The 19,938-nt window shown below is 28.3% G+C and overlaps 7 protein-coding genes across 19 annotated transcripts in view; 4 read left to right on the top strand and 3 right to left on the bottom strand.

Annotated features, from left to right (window-relative positions):
* The first annotated feature begins 48 nt into the window (after window positions 1–48).
* Window positions 49–1,208, top strand: LOC124946763 (60S ribosomal protein L12). The gene is made up of 4 exons (XM_047487958.1): window positions 49–210; window positions 288–361; window positions 448–838; window positions 1,165–1,208. The coding sequence occupies exons 1-3, from the start codon at window positions 174–176 to the stop codon at window positions 832–834; spliced, it is 498 nt and encodes a 165-aa protein (XP_047343914.1). The 5' UTR covers window positions 49–173; the 3' UTR covers window positions 835–838; window positions 1,165–1,208.
* Window positions 1,209–1,212: 4 nt separating this feature from the next.
* LOC124946762 (derlin-1) lies at window positions 1,213–2,913 on the bottom strand. Its single transcript, XM_047487957.1, has 2 exons — window positions 2,276–2,913; window positions 1,213–2,198 (listed from the first exon to the last, which is right to left on the bottom strand). The coding sequence occupies exons 1-2, from the start codon at window positions 2,712–2,714 to the stop codon at window positions 1,882–1,884; spliced, it is 756 nt and encodes a 251-aa protein (XP_047343913.1). The 5' UTR covers window positions 2,715–2,913; the 3' UTR covers window positions 1,213–1,881.
* Window positions 2,914–3,195: 282 nt separating this feature from the next.
* LOC124946759 (translocon-associated protein subunit alpha) lies at window positions 3,196–5,363 on the bottom strand. Of its 2 annotated transcripts, XM_047487954.1 has the most exons (5): window positions 5,125–5,363; window positions 4,568–4,747; window positions 4,222–4,481; window positions 3,888–4,155; window positions 3,196–3,719 (listed from the first exon to the last, which is right to left on the bottom strand). In XM_047487954.1, exons 1-5 carry the CDS (start codon window positions 5,186–5,188, stop codon window positions 3,610–3,612), a joined length of 882 nt encoding a protein of 293 aa, XP_047343910.1. In that variant the 5' UTR covers window positions 5,189–5,363; the 3' UTR covers window positions 3,196–3,609. The 2 variants fall into 2 exon arrangements, with proteins under 2 accessions (XP_047343910.1, XP_047343909.1); XM_047487953.1 differs by having other exon boundaries at window positions 3,196–4,155.
* A 265-nt stretch (window positions 5,364–5,628) lies between these two features.
* Window positions 5,629–8,219, top strand: LOC124946750 (PRKCA-binding protein). 5 transcript variants are annotated; one of them, XM_047487926.1, is made up of 7 exons: window positions 5,629–5,757; window positions 5,969–6,039; window positions 6,161–6,307; window positions 6,430–6,489; window positions 6,807–7,125; window positions 7,198–7,393; window positions 7,477–8,219. In XM_047487926.1, exons 2-7 carry the CDS (start codon window positions 5,999–6,001, stop codon window positions 8,172–8,174), a joined length of 1,461 nt encoding a protein of 486 aa, XP_047343882.1. In that variant the 5' UTR covers window positions 5,629–5,757; window positions 5,969–5,998; the 3' UTR covers window positions 8,175–8,219. The 5 variants fall into 5 exon arrangements, with proteins under 5 accessions (XP_047343882.1, XP_047343883.1, XP_047343885.1 ...); XM_047487927.1 differs by lacking the exon at window positions 6,430–6,489; XM_047487928.1 differs by lacking the exon at window positions 5,969–6,039 and having other exon boundaries at window positions 5,640–5,757; window positions 6,099–6,307.
* Window positions 8,220–9,158: 939 nt separating this feature from the next.
* On the top strand, window positions 9,159–12,817 carry LOC124946747 (zinc finger protein 845-like). Of its 3 annotated transcripts, XM_047487923.1 has the most exons (3): window positions 9,168–9,512; window positions 9,671–11,156; window positions 11,261–12,817. In XM_047487923.1, the coding sequence occupies exons 2-3, from the start codon at window positions 9,716–9,718 to the stop codon at window positions 11,323–11,325; spliced, it is 1,506 nt and encodes a 501-aa protein (XP_047343879.1). In that variant the 5' UTR covers window positions 9,168–9,512; window positions 9,671–9,715; the 3' UTR covers window positions 11,326–12,817. The 3 variants fall into 3 exon arrangements, with proteins under 3 accessions (XP_047343878.1, XP_047343877.1, XP_047343879.1); XM_047487922.1 differs by having other exon boundaries at window positions 9,159–9,371; window positions 9,671–11,404; XM_047487921.1 differs by having other exon boundaries at window positions 9,160–9,512; window positions 9,671–11,404.
* LOC124946751 (actin-histidine N-methyltransferase) overlaps window positions 11,185–19,938 on the bottom strand; it is a 14,325-nt gene continuing 5,571 nt past the window's right edge. For all 3 annotated transcript variants that reach the window (XM_047487932.1, XM_047487931.1, XM_047487933.1), the window contains 4 exons: window positions 14,057–14,171; window positions 13,783–13,935; window positions 13,183–13,506; window positions 11,185–13,054 (listed from right to left, as the gene is read on the bottom strand). In XM_047487932.1, the coding sequence (XP_047343888.1) occupies window positions 12,929–13,054; window positions 13,183–13,506; window positions 13,783–13,935; window positions 14,057–14,171 (718 nt within the window). In that variant the 3' untranslated portion in view covers window positions 11,185–12,928. The remainder of the gene's footprint in view (window positions 13,055–13,182; window positions 13,507–13,782; window positions 13,936–14,056; window positions 14,172–19,938) is intronic.
* LOC124946746 overlaps window positions 17,156–19,938 on the top strand; it is a 10,792-nt gene continuing 8,009 nt past the window's right edge. For 3 of the 4 annotated variants that reach the window (XR_007100171.1, XR_007100170.1, XM_047487920.1), the window contains exon 1: window positions 17,156–17,974. Coding sequence is in view for 1 of the 4 variants with exons in the window: in XM_047487920.1 (XP_047343876.1) it covers window positions 17,846–17,974 (129 nt within the window). In the remaining 3 variants the exon portion in view is untranslated. Of the gene's footprint in view, window positions 17,975–18,730; window position 19,938 lie in introns of those variants that run through there. The other variant, XR_007100173.1, reaches the window with a different exon arrangement.

Genomic DNA, 19,938 nt, shown 5'->3' with positions numbered 1-19,938 from the left:
TAACCCTGAGAAGTTATTTTGAATCACGTAGTATGTTACCAGTTGCCATCACATTGCTCTTTCCGTTCTTTCGTAACGTGCAACTTGTCGCGTGTATATGTAGGAGAGGATCGTTATTAAAATCCAATAACATCTAAGTTAATTCTTCAAGTTTTTATAAATTATTATATACAATGCCTCCCAAATTCGATCCTAATGAAATTAAGAAAGGTATTTTAAAGACATTATTATAGTGAAATTATTAAATATATAAAAAGGTGATATTAATAATGTATAATTTTTTATAGTATATTTGAGATGCGTTGGTGGTGAAGTTGGAGCAACCTCATCTCTTGCTCCAAAAATTGGTCCACTTGGTTTGGTAAGCTAAAAATATAAATATCAATGTTAATACCATAAATAAAAAAATGTTTGAGTTTTGTTTTCATAACCAACTCTATTTTACAGTCACCCAAAAAAGTTGGTGACGATATCGCCAAAGCTACCAGTGATTGGAAGGGCTTAAAAATTACTGTACAACTCACAATTCAAAATAGGCAAGCTACCATTTCTGTAGTTCCATCTGCTGCTTCTTTAGTTATTAAAGCGCTCAAAGAACCACCAAGAGATAGAAAAAGGCAGAAGAATATTAAGCATAGTGGAAACTTATCATTCGATGATATAGTTTCTATTGCTCGTGCCATGAGACAAAGATCAATGTCTAGAAAACTAAGCGGCACTGTAAAAGAAATTCTTGGCACGTGCCAGTCTGTTGGTTGTACTGTAGAAGGCAGACCTCCTCATGATCTTATCGACGATATAAATAATGGATTATTAGAAGTTCCAGAAGAATGATTTAGTAAGTATAGAGCCCTTTCCTCACACTTTCCGTTATAATATCTATAAGAATTTATAATATCTATTGAATTTTTGATTTTTTAATATCAGAAAATAACTTTAATATAAGCTATAATATTGTAAAGAAAAGTGTTAGTTTTGGGCTCTTGGTAGGGGTTGGCATCCCATCCGCCTGATTAGTGTTTACTTTGTTACAAAGTTAAATACTGGCAGGTATCATAGCCACTGAGGAGAAAACCTCATTAATAAATCATATGTTTTATATAAAAGTGTATTAAAATTATTTATTATATAGTATTAAGCATCATGTATTACTTTTCTTTTCAGATTTGTCATAAGGCATTGGAAATATAAAAAATATAAAAATCACATTTCTTTATGTATTAGACATTTATTTCCATAGTTGTCCTATTTCTTTTAAAAAACATAGCTACATCCTTTTTATTTTCTTGTATCGTGATATTTCTGTACAGAAAAGCTCATTACTAATTTTAATTGGTAAAAGAAATTATTAAATTTTTATTTCTTTATATACAGTTAAAATTTCATTATGCTAAACATTAATTGCAAAATCATAATTCTTTTTTTCCATTTGACTTTTTTTCTCTATCGCCATTTATTATTAAATTATTTATGGAAATATACAGAAAATAATTACATTTATAAAGTAAGGTAAATATATATTGTTGAATTATTATCAAATACTTATTTTTAAATTATAAAAGTACATTACAAAAACATTTGGATATATCTAGTTATCTAAAAAGATAAATAGTTATCAATGTTAAGTTTAACAAATCAATTGTTATTGTTGAAATTGTAACTGACTATAATATCTATAACTACATTTTAGATATCTTTTCACTTTTTAATTATATCTTTATCTCTCTGTTTCCGATTGCAATTTTTATTTGTTTAATTTATGTATGTGTATTATACAACAACATTCAAAGATGTACAGATGACGATAAATTGAATCACTGATTTGATAATAACTTTGATAACATTAAAGTGATACCTTCCCTATATTTTAAATATGTAAAACTACTCTCCCAATACATGTCCTCTTCCCCAATAGTGACCACCGAATACATTTCTAGCTTGTTGTTGTCTACCAGGTCTTTCCGTGGGTGCATTGCCAAACCATCGAATTCCACCTCTTTGAGGAGGAAAATATGTTTCCAAAATTTTAGGAGTAACAAGCCATTCTCTGCCTCCAAGTTCTTGAGGATATTTAAATTTAAGAAATACATAGATATGACCAATTAATATACCATAGAGCTCCATCATGCCACTTCCAGAAACGATCATATTAAATCCAAATAATACCCACGGCAAATACATAGCTTTAAATCTTGTACCTATTAAAAATTGATAAATATTTTTTTTTATTATCTATTCATTAGGATAAATTAATAAGAAAAATATAAGAACATACCAAACCAAAAATTAACAATAGCATCTTTGTTTAGTTGACACCATACATACAATACGCTTAATACCATAGGATCCATGAGCAATGGGAAGCCATTAATGAATCCTAATATAACGCAGCATAACCAATTGAACAATAGCATATAGCAATAATCTGCTGGTCTTCCATCATATTCTCCACGTTCCAATCTCAATGAGTAATTGTAGAGGAAATACAAATTAATTAAAAAATGAAATCCTGCTGGTGGATTCGTAGGATAATAAAGGACACTGGTGATTGGCCTCCAAATTTCAAAATTGTTTATAAATCGATCATAGGATAATACGAGTGTAGATGAATGTATAAAACCAAATCTACCGATTAATGACAAACTAACCGTAAACAATAACCAATATCTTGTAAATATTGGTAATGAGTTAAACCAGTCTCTCACGTCTGACATTTTCTTATGTTTTCAAATGCGTTTCACACTCTACCACTGCACTTTACCGTAACTTATTACTATTAGCTAAGGCTGACGTGTGATTATTTTATAAGATCTGATACGACGTTACTTTCCGTTTCGTGTTTGCACATTATAGGTTAGAATAGAAAAGTTAAGAGTAGGTTTTCAAAGTATGGTGTCGCTATATGTATTCCACATCTCAACAGTTCAGTGGCTTAGTAAGTCAAAGACCTTTCTTTATTTCGATTGTCGAAACTCGAACAATGAAACTAGGAATAATTGAAATATGATTACGAACTAAGATATAATTTTTCACGAATTTTCCAAATTTTTTATTCTTCAAAATCGATTTTTTTTAGGAGGTGAATAACAAATTTATATTTTCTATTCTAATTATTAAGAAATGAACTGTAACATTAATCATGTGAATTTATATAATTTTATTAAAAATGTAGGGGGAAACAATATATCATAAAGATACTTATATAAAATGGCTAGTTTATTCTGATCACATTGTCGTGTGTGTAATACGAGTATAATCATAAAACAATCACATGTTTATTTCTTTTTTGTCATAGATGCATACATACCCATCTCGTTTTACAAAGAAACAACATGCATGCTGGGTAATAATATTTATGGAATTACAAAATTTTTATGTAAATTGTACAAATGAAACACACAACACTTCTTGCATTTCTTTTTTTTTTTTTTTTTTTTTTTTTTTTGTTATATACTAATCTCATATTATTTAAATAATAGCTTATTATGATATCAAGTGTTTTGTTCCAAATTTTATATGATGATGTTTATAATACAGGTATCATGACAATTTACAAATTACATTTTTGTTATCTCACCTAATGAAGAATGTTAATCATAGACATTATTTTCATAAATTATTCAAATTATTTGAGTGATTTTCTGTTCCAGACATTGTTGGAGATGTCCGCTTTCCTTTTCTTTGCTTGGTTTTTTGTTTTGGTGTTCTGGGGGACTTATCTAGAAAAAGTGTGTATAAAAAATTCTCTCCGATAAGTTTATAACCAATTTAATGTCTATGTTTATTCTTTTTGTACATCACATTTCTTTCTTTGACATCATTGAAAGCACGTGGCGGATTCAAAGTTTCGGGTGATTTATTGCGTGATCCTGTACTCCTGTACTTACTGAGTGTATTAAGAGTTTCCTTTGGTAACCAATCATAATCTACGTTATTAGGATTAGATGTTCCCATTTCTATAGGTGCTTTACGTGTTGTGGAAGAACGAGATTTGCGACCAAAAGATGATAGGAGTTGTTGTCCACCAACTAAAGTCAATATTACGCATGCGGCAAGGAACACATAAAGAAACACAGTCTCTCCATCCAATCCATCATCTAATTCTATGACTTGTACTGTTTCATTATAAACTGCTTCACTATAGCCGATTCCATTCTACAAAAATATATATTATAAGGTCTTATCAATGTATTTAACATTATCTTTTAATTTATTACATACCGCATCTCTGTAATTAAGATTAACATTGAGTCCAAATGGTCTTCCTGCAAATGTTTCAGAAGGTACAAAAGAATATGCCAATGTTGCTTCATGTTTTGGTTTTACTACTCTATTAAATGAGAATGTAGAGAAGTTTTGAATATAGAAGTTAAAATCCATGGCATAACGAAACGAGGCATCCAATGATTCCAAAACAAAATCATTTTCACCTTTGTTAGTGAAACCAACAAGAAATTCTACCAAATTTCCAGCTGGTAATTCTATAAACAAAATTATTATTTTTTATCAACCAAATATGTATTAGAAATGCTGAATAAAATTATACATAAGAATATAAAATGTATACCCAGGGTAGATAAAGCATTATGAATAGGTTTAGTAAACAAAATGGTCGTGTCTGCATCGGCCGAAGCATTAGTTGTTTCTTCTTCCAATTCATCATCTGTGATAACTGTATTGTCTTCACCTTCTACATCTACTATATCATCAATATTTTCATCTTCTTGAGCATAAGCTACACCAGATCCTGTTCAATATAAGAATATAAAAAAAATTTATATGATTTAATATATGCCAATATAAAATTATTATTTATAATTAATTGCATACTTTTGATATTAAATGCTTTTTACTATTGTACATACAAATATGTTATATGAAAACCTTTTTGTCGTAATGATAAAACCTTTTGTTAGGTTATGAAAGTAGATCTTTTGAAATTAAATCTGTCAGAAATTCTCATCAATATTATATTCGAAAATTGGTAAAGACAATATATTTTATATGAAAAAAAAATTTGAAAAAGAAATTAAGAATGACGATAATTATTAATTTTTATATCTGTCACTGTCACCATATCAAAGAATACACATTTTAATGATTAAATATTTCATTATACATTACCTCTGTTTGCACTTAAAATGATAAGAGGAATAGCTAATAAGAGAAAAAGACTGAATCTCTTCATTTTAATTCACTAGTTGTATACTATCTTTTCTGTTATGTATAAAGATTAATTTGATTTCACATATACTCTGTTACTGAATCTACGATTGAATACTCCGGCATAACGAGACCGTTACCATTGTCGCATGCTACGTGGAAGGTCAACAACGTCGCGTCAATTCGTCAACGTGGAACATGAAGTATTTAACCATAAAATATTTATAATTTTATAGAAAGTCATTTGATTTCTCTCTACTGCCATAACACACTTCAGCCCTCTTCAGGTCTTTTATGAAATAATTTTAATATAGCCTTTAATATTGCTTACATATATATATATACATATATATATATATATATGTATGATTATATCGATTGTATGAATGAAATTTAATAATAAATTTATATATTATAAGTCGAAAATATATTAATTATGTAGTTTTATACATTTAATACATTTTTCTTTTGACGAGTATCATGAGTGAATATGACGTCATCAAGTTTCTAAATGGCGATCAAAGCTTTTGTATTTGACATTTAAGTCTTTATTGTATACTAACATTTGTTTGATAGACGTCTAACTTATTTTAGGTATAGATAAATTATTGGAATTTCAAATTATTGGTTCATATTACTGAAATTTAATCAATATCCTGATTAACAATAAAAGTTCATATTTATTTTATATATCATCTATGTTTTTAATTTTCTTCCATTGATTTAGAGTTTGACTTTAACGATGATTTTAATACATATTAACACGTACATGTGATTTTTCACTGATATTTTACTAACATTACAGACAATAATAGAAAAATTTGAAGAATCAAGCATGGATTTTGAAGATGACTTCTTTTTCGAGGAAGATAAAATGTTGGTCTTAGATAATCATAGATCTTAATTATTTATATTTGTTATATGTTTCGTTACAGTTTCAATGTGCTTCCTTTTTCTTATAACATGCATGCTCTGATGCCACGGCGCGGTGGAACAGCTTATTGGATAATTCATTAATATCTCATGGCAATGCTTCAGTTAATAATTCAAGTGGATTAATCAAGGATAAAATTCCTGGTTCTGTAACCACCGTGCCACCAGCTATTGTTGAATTGCATCAATTAGCCATGATGGAAGACCGCATGTATGCACTAGTACTTTTATATATATTTTTTTCTATGTTTGTAAAAAAATCTTTTTGCACATTTTGCTTATATATCATCGCTTAATTTCTTCTCTGCTATTATTTGCTCTTGTGGAATACAGACCAGATGTAGAATTGGTCGCACAAGATCAATCTATACCACAACTTCCCAATATTCAACTGTGAGTGTCTCTTCTTTCATTTATTCGATAGTTTGATGAATTCAATCAGTTGAATTTGTATTTATTGGATAATAAAAATTTTTCCTTAATTTAATAAAGTACTTTATTTTATGATTCTGCATGTGTATACCATATATCTTTTTAATTAAATATTACAGTAAATATACTAAATAATCTATATGTATGTGAAATATATATATATATATATATATATATTGTTTACTTTTTAATAATAAATTTATTAGTAGTATTAGAGTAGTAGTAAACAAATAATATGATCAAATACTAATAAATATTTTGTATTGTTAATACATTAGGGGTATGACTATTACTTCTGGAAATGTAGTAATACAAAAAGATAACAACAACCTCATTGGTATCAGTATTGGTGGTGGATCTCCTCTTTGTCCTTGTCTATATATTATACAAATTTTTGACAATACACCTGCTGCATTGGATGGTACTCTTCAATCTGGGGATGAACTAGTAGCTGTAAATGGGGTCTCTGTAAGGGGTAAAACAAAAGTAGAAGTTGCAAAAATGATACAGTCTTGTGATTCCCAAATTAGCATTAATTACAATAAATTGCATGCTGATCCTAAGCAAGGACGTACTCTTGACATTGCTTTGAAAAAGGTGATTAGTTTATAATAAACAGAATATAAATTATTTGATTATCAAAGCATTACCATCCATTAATGATCATAGGTTAAACATCGATTAGTAGAAGGGATGGGTAGTGCAACTGCTGATGCACTTGGTTTATCGCGTGCTATTCTTTGCAATGATGCTCTTGTTCAAAGACTAAATGCTCTGCAACGTACAGAAAATTTATATAGGGGATTAGTCTCTCATGCGAAAGCAACATTACATACCTTTTTTGATCTCACTCAAATTTACAAAGGCAAGTATATATCATTTTATTTTACTTAAGAAATATCAAATAAAATGTTTGTAATGATGGAAAAATATTTGTGTTTATTTTAGTATTTGGAGATACTTTCGCAGCAATAGGCGTTAGAGAGCCACAGCCACGTGCTAGTGAAGCATTTAGACAATTCGGAGAACAACATAGACAAATGGAAAAATTTGGAGTGACTATGTTAAAAACGCTAAAACCTATATTAAATGATTTAGGCACATACCTTCATAAAGCAATACCAGATACACGTTTAACGATAAGCAAATATGCCGATGCAAAATTCGAATATCTTTCGTATTGCTTGAAAGTTAAAGAATTAGATGACGAAGAACAAAGTTATGCAGTATTACAGGAACCTCTTTATCGCGTTGAAACTGGAAATTATGAGTATCGATTGGTTCTACGATGTCGACAAGAAGCTCGTGCTAAATTTGCAAAATTAAGAGCAGATGTGCTCGTTAAATTAGAACTGCTCGATAATAAACATGTTCAAGATGTCGTATGGCAATTACAAAAATTTGCATCTGGGTTAGCAAAATATTATGCTAATAGCGCAGATTTATTATCGGCAGTAACATTATTCCCTGTAGAAGTTGACTTATCCCATTCCGCGTTTCAATATAAATCGACTGGTCCTCAGTCAGTACAAGATAACGAAGATATCGATGAGTTTGAGCCAGAACAAAAACAAGAAGTCAAGGAAGAAGTTCTCATAGATACACAAAATCCACCATTAATATGGATGGACGGAAATAATATGTAGCGATATGTACCAAAAGACAATTAAATGAGTACTTTTGAACTTTTATTATTAAGTATTAACTTTTTGAAGTTTATAACGATAAATTGACAGTACAATATGCCTACAAGTACATTCCATATACATTTTTCATAAATTAGATTTTTATTTTAGTTCAGATTCGTATTATTATTTGATAAGATATTAACGTATTTATTTATGTATTGTATAGTATATCATGTCGAATATATATATATGTACATACTGTATTATATTTAAAAAAAAAAGATTTTCTCTTTTTAACTTTTCCACGGCTCTTTATATAACAAAAAATTTAATAAGTTTACTTTATCAAACTACTTTAAGATAACTAATACTTAAAATACTAATACATTCAAAATCACGTGACTACCGCTAATAAGTAAGCAACCAATTCGATCATAACCGCCATGACACCCTTCGCGTTTGCTCATTGTTAAGGTAACTATCGTGCATTTTCAAGCTATAACAATTCTTAGTTTTAATTGTTACCAATATTAGCGCTATAATCTGTTTGTGACAAAGTGTTGGTAATGTTATTATTTTTATATCAAATTTAATCACTTTTGTGGATTGTAAATTCTTTTGGATCATAACAAAAAACTTTCTTTACTTGTTAAATCTATAGTGATCGTATTTAAAAAAAAGAAAGAATAGTATTGGTGGAAGATGCTCTTTCTAATCTATTGTCGATAAAACAGATTACTGATCAATATGTTGGTAATTTATAGAATGTATACATTCCATCACGTTTAAAAGAGGAAATAGTTTATATTTGAATATATCTCATATATATATCGTAATTTTTAGTTAATTGTAAGAAAACCGGATTTATATCTCTTCAACGTGTTTATTTTTTTTTTCTTTTCTTTTCTTTTTTTCTTTTTCTTGTTGTTTATATATATATATATATATATATAAAAAAAAAAGAAAAGAAAAAAGAAAAGAAAAAAAAACGTAGATCGCGCAGAGAATCTTTCGGTTACGACGGAATCAACCAATCGAAAGGTAGACTTTTCATACCAACGCTAAGAATGTAGATAAATTGGTTAAACTGCAGTGTCGCGTATCTTCAATCTGGCGATCTGTCAATTGCTTATAACGAAGAAACAGCTGATCCTTATGATCGAGATACTGACAAATTTTATCCCATCAACAAAGGTTACATGTGACATTTGCAAAGTAAATACTGTACATTTTCTTTACCAGTACTCCTCGCATTTTTTTTCGACGAATGATAGCGTGGGGACATTATGGTATACGCAATGACTTGTACCGTATCCCAAAAAAATGAATGCAACTCTACGGTGTTACTGGTTGCAAGTATGTAAATGATTATTGACCTCTTTTATTATTATTTTAAATTAATCTCGGTTATAATACGGTGATTTGTGAGAAGTACTTGGATATTTAATAATCATTACAAATATATCATAACTGACTAATATTTTTTTTTCTTTTTTTTTTCTTATCTATTTCAGCGCCTCTTTTTATTTAAGTGTGCACCACATTAATGCAATAATAATATGCTAAGGTCAAAAGACTCTGACAGCGACGGTGTTACAACTAATACCGTACGAGTCCAAGAAAGTTGTAGAGGAAAAAAAGGTGATAAGGGACATGAAGAAAGTAGTGGATGCATTCTAAAAAACGCTTTACTTTCTATACAATCTGACGAAGAAGATTTCTTGGAGAAAGAAGCATCCAAGGTCTTACTTCTTCAGAAAGGATCAGATGTTGACGGTGAGTCTGCAACTAATTCTTGGAATAATGTAAATACAGATTCGTCGGTATCATACGTCACTTCTATTCCTAATGGAAAAGAATTTGTTATTTTAACTGGTCTTGAACAAGTTAATGATAAAGCTGTGACTACGACTAAAGGACTGAAACTGTATGATAGTTTGATCCCTTTTGAAAAAAATTCTAAAATTCAACATAGTTCAAAACAGCACAATAAGATAATATTGTTAGGCGAATTTGTGTCCGAACAAGAAGCAATAATTGGTATTAAAAACGGGGAACAAACAGAGACTACGAAAGACATAAAAGAAAGCATGGAACAAATAAATTACAATACCAAAACATTCGATAACAGTCAGTTTGAGAAAAATGAGGCAGATCTTAAGGAAAGTAACAATTGGTTGAAGAGTTTCCGACCTCTTCCTCTCTATTATACAGAACGTGGTAAACCTTATTTGAAGTGTCCAGCCTGTGGTGCTATGTTTTTCACATCGACCTCATTTCAAAAACATCTTTTTACACATATGTATAAGGAAAGAGAAGCATATACTTGCTCATTTTGCGAATATACTAACACAGAACCTGGTATGTTGTTCGCCCATTTGTCAAAGCACCAAGATCAGTGCGAATATTGCAATGAAAATATAATGCGCAAAAGTAATTTTGAAAAACACTGGGGTATTTGCTCTCTAAGTTTCAGTATCAAGAGAGATCGCAGAGGAAGATTTGTATGTACAATGTGTAAACTAGTGTTTGATTTGTTGCCCCAATTAGAAAAACATTGGTTTAAACATGCTTGCAAAAAAAGGCGGACTTACCAGTGTAAAGAATGTGGAGGATTGTATGGAAACAAAACCATATTACAAAATCACAAGTGTTTAAAGTGTCCCGTCTGTGGTGAAGTTTATGATAGCTTACATAGATTAAAGGCACACACAATGTGGATGAAACATCATTTGAAGTGCCTAATTTGTTCCTACGAATTTGTTCTCGCAATGGATCATGAAAAACATTTAGCTATGCACAGACAGGCTTATTTACCTATGAAAGAGCATGCTCATTGTTTGGAAGCAGCCGACGGAAAATCATATCAATGCGATCTTTGTGACAAAATATTTTATGCTTTAACACGACTGATATTACATGTAAAGGAAGATCACGGGATAGAGGACATAAAAAGAGAAGCTATTAAAGAGGAAAAGGATGAGAAGGAGCATAACGAGGGTAATGGAAATAAAGCTACATATCCGAACCTATGCGAAGCGCCTATTTGTTATACGGGCGGTCGAAATGTTAGTTTAATTAAATAACAATAATTACTTTTAAAGCAAGCAGCAGATTACACGTCGGTACAACAGTGTGGACAAGTACTTTGGCTGTGAATCGCTACTAATTGCTCCTGCGAAGTACGAAAAATTGGAATACAAATGTGTAATAATTTTAAACATACATTTTATACTCTTACGAATATATAACACATAATTACGTTATAGAAATTAAATCGTACTGTTGTTGAAACTCAATATATAAATGTCTATGTTAAGAGTTAGTAAGTTCCCGAATTTATGATAGAGGCACACAAATTATTATTATTATAAATCATATTAAAATGATACGTTAAATTTATAATTATATGCTTATAAGCAATGTATTTATTTTATAAAATTTTATTCGGAAAAAATAATATTATAAGAATTTGATTTTATTAATTGTTCAAACAGGGTAGCTTGCACAATGTCAAATGCTTTAATGATGCTTCTCTAATTTGTCTGTACCCTTGCGCATAAAAAGGAGTGGGCATCAAAAATTTTCGATTATTAAATAATGTACTCTCAAAATAATATACCGTTATATTATTCTTTTTTTTTTGTCTCAATCCGTTCGTTCTTTACATTATAGAACATCTAAAACATTGTATAGAGATGTATAATTTCTGTATAAGCATACGCATTTTAACGTAATGCACAAGTATATCTCCAACTTCTCTTGCATTGTCATACAGAGATGAAACCTTAATGATTAGGAAGCATTTAAGATGTTATGTTAGATTTTATTATTTTTTGTATTTTCTTCTTTGTTACTTTTTTTTTTTGGTACTATGACTCAGTCACGTAATAACACCTTCGCAAAAATCTTTATAATGTACAATGTACTTGTAATTACAGATCTATATGGTAGCATAGCTATGCTATAAAATATTGGATGATATAAAGAGTTAAGTTTCCTTAAGTATTCTCTTTAAAAAAAATAAAAGCTTATTCATAATAACCACTTTTTTTTCTTTTTTTGATATACTTATTATTAAATACAGCAACTTGTCGAGCTCATAGTTGTTAGTAAATCATTACGATCTATCGATCGATCGATCACTATTCCACTGAGAAAAATGGTTCCGATAAGAACACAGCATATGTCGACGAAAGGCAATATGAAATATAGTCTAGCGTTTTGCGATCGTTGTTTTTCATTGAAAAATAAAAGTCGAGGTATATTCTATATACGTGCATTAAAACTTTTGCAATCAAACTTACTTTTTTTTCGTCTACATATACAGCATCTCGCTTTAATTCTTCTTTTATTTATTTTTTTTTGTTTTTTTTTGTTTTTGTTTTTTGTTTTTTTTTTGTTTTTTTTTTGTTAAATGCATTTAACATTGATTCTCGTTTTCACTTTCTCTCCGTTTTCTTATCCTAGTTTTATCATATTGCAAAGATTTTTTCCTCATATCCGACTTTTATCATCCCGAAGTATTATAGAGATAACTTGTAACTGTAAAAATAAAATTACATTCGAGAGAGAGAGAGAGAGAGAGAGAGAGAGAGAGAGAGAGAGAGAGAGAGAGAGAGAGAGAGAGAGAGAGAGAGAGAGAGAGAGAGAGAGAGAGAGAGAGAGAGAGAGAGAGAGAGAGAGAGAGAGAGAGAGAGAGAGAGATTCTTCATATGACAATAGTAGAAGATAGTCATTTCCTCATTTGTCATTTTTGTGGCTCTCATTTTTCAGACTTTTAACCATTGTCCTACATAATCGAGTGCGCTCAATAGAATTTTCATTTCGGATACTCTCAATTGTACGATCAAGCGTTGCATCTTCGGTAATCTGGTATTGAGTTTCTCTAAGTCCTCCTATATAATAAGATTAAAAAAAAAAAAAAAAAAAAAAAAAAAAAAGAAATAAAAAAATTTTATATTATAATTCATTCAACTTATCATTTAATTTACTATTTTCTTTTATATATACTTATAACTTTTACCTCTATTGTTGAAGGATATTTAGCAATTAGTAATTTTAATCTGTCTAATAAAAACTTCATCACGTTTTCTTCGACAATGGTATCTAAAGCACAATCAACGTGTTTTAAATCAGTAACTTTATCCGATTTCAACCAATGGGTAAGTTCTATTTTTCTCATGTTAAAGACACGAAGAAATGCCAGAAGCGAATCCGAAATTGGTTCAGTGCCAGCTTTTAATAAAAAGTCACCGGTCGCCGGTAATCCTAATTTTTCTAAAAGCTCAATACGTTCTTTTCTAAGTGGATCTGATTTACTGATACCAAGAGGTAGTCTAACGCCATCCTAGAAAAATTAATATCATTTAGCTGATTTTTCTTTTCTTTTTCTTTTTTTTTCTTAACACATTAAATCGTTTTATATCACATTTTAACTAGAAAATTTGATTATCTGCTAACAGATGACAACAATACATTCGAATATATATATATATATATATATATATATATAATTAGATATGATTAGGAAATATTATAAGCAAGAAAACATCGGATCCGCATAATATGTTAATATGGTTGATTTATGTACATACATATACATAAATTATCATTTCTTATATACCTTTTTATTTTCTAGACAAACGAATCCTGAATGTACTAGAAAATCGGAATTAGTTCTTGAACCATAACTGATGAATATCTGTTCTCCTTTTTTAAAATCTCTCATGGCATAACATTCGCAACAATCAGAAGTTGTATTAAAACCTGTAGTTATCTAAAAAAGAGAGCATTTTTTAGGTAAAATATTACTACATATAGTCTCGAGAGAGGGAGAGGAAGAGGGAGAGAGAGGGGAGAGAGAGAGAAATATATAGATATATAAAATGTTTATGTACCCTTCCTTCTTCATGATTACACATATCCCACATTGGTATCAAAGCATGTATCATACTGGATCCATCTTCACTTGGGATTAAATTTTGTCTTGTCATTACTGTAGAAACGGCCCAACTGAAAAAAAGAAATACTATCATAATAAATATTAATAGTAAATATCGATATTTTTACATAAATTTATATTTATATTTTATATAAAATTGTGTGTGTGTTTATGTAATTATACTATAATATAAAGATAATACAATATATACTATACATATATACTTCTTTATATTATAGTATATAGTAATATAGTATTATTTTAATTAATATTATATTATAATATAGCTATAAACTATATATATATATATAGTGTATAGCTATATTATAATATATATATATATATATACTATAAGATAGATCTTTATCTTAATCTCTTTGTAAAGATTAAGATGACATACTATTTATATAAAAAAGAACATGGAGATATATATACATCATTTTTGAAAAGGAAGAAAAAAGAGAACATTCGTTTTCGGATTAGCAGAGCGAACTACTACTTTCCCCTTCGAAACGATCACAGGAAAGAGAATAATCATTTTACAGTCTCACGACGATCTTTTTTGTTTTTCTTTTTTTTTTAAGAACTTGACCTAGATCACCGGAAATGGAAGTATATGGTATATACATAAAAAGATTCATAGCTGTTGGTGTTGCTTCGTCGTTTCCCTTTCGACTTTCTCTATCTCTTCAGGAAAAAGAGGTTCTCACTTATTTGATCCTCATCTATAGTTTTTACATACATATTTATATATCTTTTATTGTAAGAATAACGAGCGTGCCTTTCTTGTCAATATAAATCAACTACATATTTACATATTTATATACATACATACATACATTTGAAAACATACATGGTAGTAGAAGATCGAGAGATACTACGTATCTTAATAAAAACGAATCTGTTATTAACCCTTTGATTGGCAACGTATTAATATATGTATATAATATACATCTTTTAAAGATTTGTATTTGTTCGAAATAAAAAACTTTCAATTACATATATATCAAAATTAAGTTCAGAAAGTTTTATGATTTTCAATCATTTTTTATATTTTTGTTGTTTTGTAAATACTTAACTTATCATCTTCGTTATTTTTTAATTTTGTCTGTTAATATTATTGTTATTGTAATATTTTATTATATATTTATTATTACTATAATTTAATTATATATACATAATTAGAATATCATATATTACATAAGTAATTATATAAATATAATAATATAACGTTCTATATGTATATTTATTTTTGATATATATATATATATATATATATATATATATATATATTATTTCAATAATTATTATGTATTTATAATAATAGTAATATTATTATTATTATTATTTAATCTTTATATTTATATAAAAATATATGATCATAGTAATCAGAGGAATAAATTAGAATTATTATGAATTTCATAGTTCAAATTAATTAAAGCCTTCTTCACTAAGCAAGATGTTCAATGAGGAGTAGGAATAAAAAGAGAAAGAAAAAGAAAGAAGGGAAAATTGTAGGGACAATGGCGAAAAAGGAGAGGAGAGTCTCGACGTCATCAGTTGGTATTTGCAGCAGGGATAGGATGGGGATGCACACTTGAGTGCACGTGGGAAGGTCGTGAGATCTTTGCTACGCGTACTTTCTCCCAAGGAGATGATGCATCATCGACAACGATGATACAGAACTGAACGTGCGAGTGAATAAAGAAATAGCAATTTCAAATATCAACTTGTAATTATCATATAATAAAGAAATATAAGAAAAAATATATCATATAATAAAGAATTTTTTTGTTGACAATCAGATTCATTGAATTAAAAATGGAGACAACTAATTTCATTTCTTTTCTTTTTTTTAAATGTGACTTTCTCTTTTGCAATTTCATCTTAAATATATTTAAATTCCATATGATTTATAGAAAAAAAAATCAGATTACTTAATTGTAAAATGCAAATTGAAATAAACAAATTTAATTTATAGAAAAATTAAATTCTAGAATATATTACAACAAATATGAAATTCATGAAATTAAAAAAAAAAATAAATAAATAAATAATGTAAAAATATTAACAAATTAAATTCAAATTCACTTGAGAAATATATTACAAATATTAAATTAAAAAGAAAAAGAAAATTATAAATATTAATCAAATTCAAATTAAATGTAAACAAATTTAAATCAATTTTTTCAAGAGATTTTTTAGAGATTGCTTTAACACGATAAATGCTTTAATATTAATATTGAAATATATTATTATTTCTCATTATAAAAAAAATATCTTACATACTAAATATATATATATATATATTTTTATTTAATATATATATATTTTTATATTTAATATATATATATTTAAATATATATATAATTTTTATATTTATTTAAATATAAAAATATATATATACTAAAAATAGTAAGTAAAAGTTTTCTTCAATGTTTGTATAAAAAATGGAACGAACTTTTGCATCAACCCAATATATACATTGTATGTGTGTATATGTATATATATATATATATGTATATATATATATATATATGTATATATATATATACACACATGTCCACAGGATAAAGATTACATTTTTATAAATATTTAGTTACATTTCGATGACATTAATATTAAAACGTTGGACGATTTTATATTATTATTATTATTTTCAACTAATTGTGAAAAGGAAAAAATGATGCTCCTTTTTTCTCATCCTCTTTCTCGTAACCAACAGAAACGTGTGTGAAAAGTGAAACTCGGTGTATAAGTACGTACAATGAAGAATTAATAAAGAAACATGTATAACACGCGTGTATGAAACAAAAGAGTAAAATAGGATGAGTTTTACTCTGTTTGTAACAACGAAAGTCGTATTAATTATTTCGAAGTGTAAAATTATATGATTTTCTCTCTTTTTCTCCTTTTTCGAATTCTATATTATATTTTTGATCTTCAACGTAGATATCTATTAAAAATATATTACGACTGAAATTAAAATAATGTTTGAATAATGGAAAGAAACAAACAAATGAATTATTTAATCGTGAAACGAAGTATTTTTTTTTATAAATATACTTCACTCGAATAGGAGTATTTAGGAAAAAAAAAAAAAAAGAAAAAAAAAGAAAAAAAAACAAATAATGTATTTATTTATTCTTTCATCACATAAAAAAATGTAGATCTTAATCTTCGAACAGTAAGAAAAAGTACATACTGTATCTGGTAAGAAGATAAAGAAGAAGATTGTGCGTTAAGAGAACGTTTAGATCGCAGACTCCTCTCCTCTCGAATTTCACCGGCTTACTTTAGTAGCAACCGCAGAGAAAACTCTCGTCAGTCGACAAGAACGATTTGTCCAGTGTGGGCGGACATTTCGTTTATGTAAAAAGACAAGAAACTAACAAAATCAAATATACACATGCACACATATTCATATATATGTATATATACGTGTAGTGTAATTTGTGATAAAAAGATTACTAAAAAAGAAACCAGGAACGAGTTTTTTTAAAACTTTTTTTGTAATCGATCAGTGATAGATTCTAAAAAAAGAAAATAAAAAGAAAAAAGGAAAGTGACAATTCAATAAGTAATATATATATTACTTATTCAATTAATTAAATAATAGCCGATAAATAAATGTTTTTGTGTTTGTTTTGAGATCGAATGAACTTCATTTTGGGCTTGTGTAATCGAAAAAACGTGATTTTTGTAATTCTGTGTATAACCGCTATAACGATACATATCTTGGACTATGCAGAAGAGGATCATTCTATTTTTATCGATCGCGAACATCCTGTATCTTCCAGGTTGTCGTTCAGTTCACGGAGAAACAACACTGAACAGGCCAGGAATCGAAGATATCGTGATCGAGGATCATGTGGTAAGAAAGTTAAAGAAAATGTAAAAAGATAATAAAAAAGAAAAGAAAGAAAAAAAAAGAAAATAGAAAAAAGTAGAACCGATTCGCCTAGATTCACCGAGTGCGAAGCATCGAACGGAAGTATTCATTTAGAAGGAGCACGAATGCGAGTCCTTTAATATGTACTCTTATTCTCGAGAATAATTTACAAACTTGAGATAAATTATATTATGTCATTTATTAAAATCGACTAATAATGTCATTTCAATTCGAATTTTTAATCAAAATTTTTTAAATCTTTTTGATTTGTTACACATACATATGATAAATATTTCTGAAAATCTCGAAATTCTGAATAATTATCGAATTTAATAATAATAATTATCATCAAGATTGAATAATATATTGTACGTATAAATGATTAGTGTCGTTCCGATACTAATTTTTAATTGAATTGTTCCACATTTCTTTTTTTTATTACATACATACGCACACATATGTATAATATATATATAATTAAAATTTCTTGAAATTTCTAAATCTCTTTTTTAATGCAAATAGTTATATCTTCGTTTTTTTATAATTTTGAATAATGAATTGTATAATAATAATAATAATTATTATTATTATCGTCATTATAGTTTCTCGGATTTCACGCGATCGTAGAAAAGCGAAAGGTATAAATACATATGTATATATATATATATATATATATATATATATATATATATATATATATATATGTTGAAGTGTGTTTGTAATGTACGTAAGAGGAAGGAACCACTTCGTTGTCATCACGTATCGTAATTAGCAAAGAGACGGCACGAGAAAGTGTAGGACATTGCTACGATGGGACGAACGACCACGATGTAACAATCGGTAAACCACAAGATAGAAAGATAGATAGAAAGATAGAAAGAAAGAGAGAGAAAGAGAGGGGAAGAGAAAGCTGGTACCTGGTAAAAATACGAGACTACGAACATTTTGTCACCATTAAATGATCCCGAAGAAGATGAACATATTTAAGAGAAAAATCCTTTTCTATCTAACGCCGAGTTAAGTGCCAAATCGTAGAGAAAATTTGTGTTAAAAATTTTTCGGAATTTCTTTACCGACGTACGTGAGAATTTCATTTTACCGATCGAAAATAAAATCAAATTTTAATGTAAAAAATTATTAAAAATGTTATAATAAAATTTTTCAGCAAGATAGAAACAGATATCGAATTCGAAGATTTAATATAAACAGATATAATAATAAAATTTTTACGCATTTAAAAAAAAAGGAATGACAAAAATAGATATGATAATACTGAGATTGAGGATTTAATATGAAAAAGATAATATCAATAATATCAAAATATTTCGTATACTAAAACAAACAATGGATTGGAATTATAAAAACATAGAATACAAAAATATTAAATTAAAAAAAAAAAATGATTACGGTATTTACTAGTTTACACCTTTCATGGCCTTCTCTCGCATTTTCGGCGTTCGATCAATTGGAACGAAATAAACTAGCGTGCAAAGTAGTTACCAGAAAATCTATTGAAAAATTAAAAGAGAAAAAAGGAAAAGAAATATATGATTAGAAAGAGAACGGAGAAAGATTTCATAGTTTCGTTCGATACGAAAATATGAAATAAAGATCTTCGAAAAAGATCTTCTAGTGAAACGATCTTCTTCTTCCTCATTTTCTTTCCTTTCGATCTCACGAAATAAGAGACGACGATGGATGCGTAGTTCCGCTTTAAAAAAAAATAAAAAAAACTCATTAAAAACATATGTATGCATGTAAGAACGAACACATCGTCGGGCGCGTTAACGATCGCACTTTCTTTTTCGTATGGTCGTTGAACTTTGATCGTTATTTGCGTTTGCACAGCTCGTTTCGCCGCACTTACTCGCATGACTTACGATGTAGTAATTGGAGCTCTAATTTAACCTCAAAAAAGAAAAAAAAAAATTTATATTAAAAAATGG

Source organism: Vespa velutina, chromosome 2 (genome assembly GCF_912470025.1).
Source record: "Vespa velutina chromosome 2, iVesVel2.1, whole genome shotgun sequence".
Classification (NCBI taxonomy): domain Eukaryota; kingdom Metazoa; phylum Arthropoda; class Insecta; order Hymenoptera; family Vespidae; genus Vespa; species Vespa velutina.
This window is presented reverse-complemented; position numbering and strand designations above follow the sequence as displayed.

Coding starts and splice junctions, on each gene's coding strand:
- LOC124946747 (XM_047487922.1), top strand. CDS start 9,716: ATGCTAAGGTCAAAAGACTCTGACAGCGACGGTGTTACAACTAATACC.
- LOC124946762 (XM_047487957.1), bottom strand. CDS start 2,714: ATGTCAGACGTGAGAGACTGGTTTAACTCATTACCAATATTTACAAGA. Junction 2,199..2,275: donor TATTGTTAATTTTTGGTTTG/GTATGTTCTTAT, acceptor AATTTTTAATAG/GTACAAGATTTAAAGCTATG.
- LOC124946763 (XM_047487958.1), top strand. CDS start 174: ATGCCTCCCAAATTCGATCCTAATGAAATTAAGAAAG. Junction 211..287: donor TCCTAATGAAATTAAGAAAG/GTATTTTAAAGA, acceptor AATTTTTTATAG/TATATTTGAGATGCGTTGGT. Junction 362..447: donor AAATTGGTCCACTTGGTTTG/GTAAGCTAAAAA, acceptor TCTATTTTACAG/TCACCCAAAAAAGTTGGTGA.
- LOC124946750 (XM_047487926.1), top strand. CDS start 5,999: ATGGATTTTGAAGATGACTTCTTTTTCGAGGAAGATAAAAT. Junction 6,490..6,806: donor CAACTTCCCAATATTCAACT/GTGAGTGTCTCT, acceptor TTAATACATTAG/GGGTATGACTATTACTTCTG. Junction 7,126..7,197: donor TTGACATTGCTTTGAAAAAG/GTGATTAGTTTA, acceptor TAATGATCATAG/GTTAAACATCGATTAGTAGA.
- LOC124946759 (XM_047487953.1), bottom strand. CDS start 5,188: ATGAAGAGATTCAGTCTTTTTCTCTTATTAGCTATTCCTCTTATCATT. Junction 4,748..5,124: donor CATTTTAAGTGCAAACAGAG/GTAATGTATAAT, acceptor TATATTGAACAG/GATCTGGTGTAGCTTATGCT. Junction 4,156..4,221: donor ATCTTAATTACAGAGATGCG/GTATGTAATAAA, acceptor ATATTTTTGTAG/AATGGAATCGGCTATAGTGA.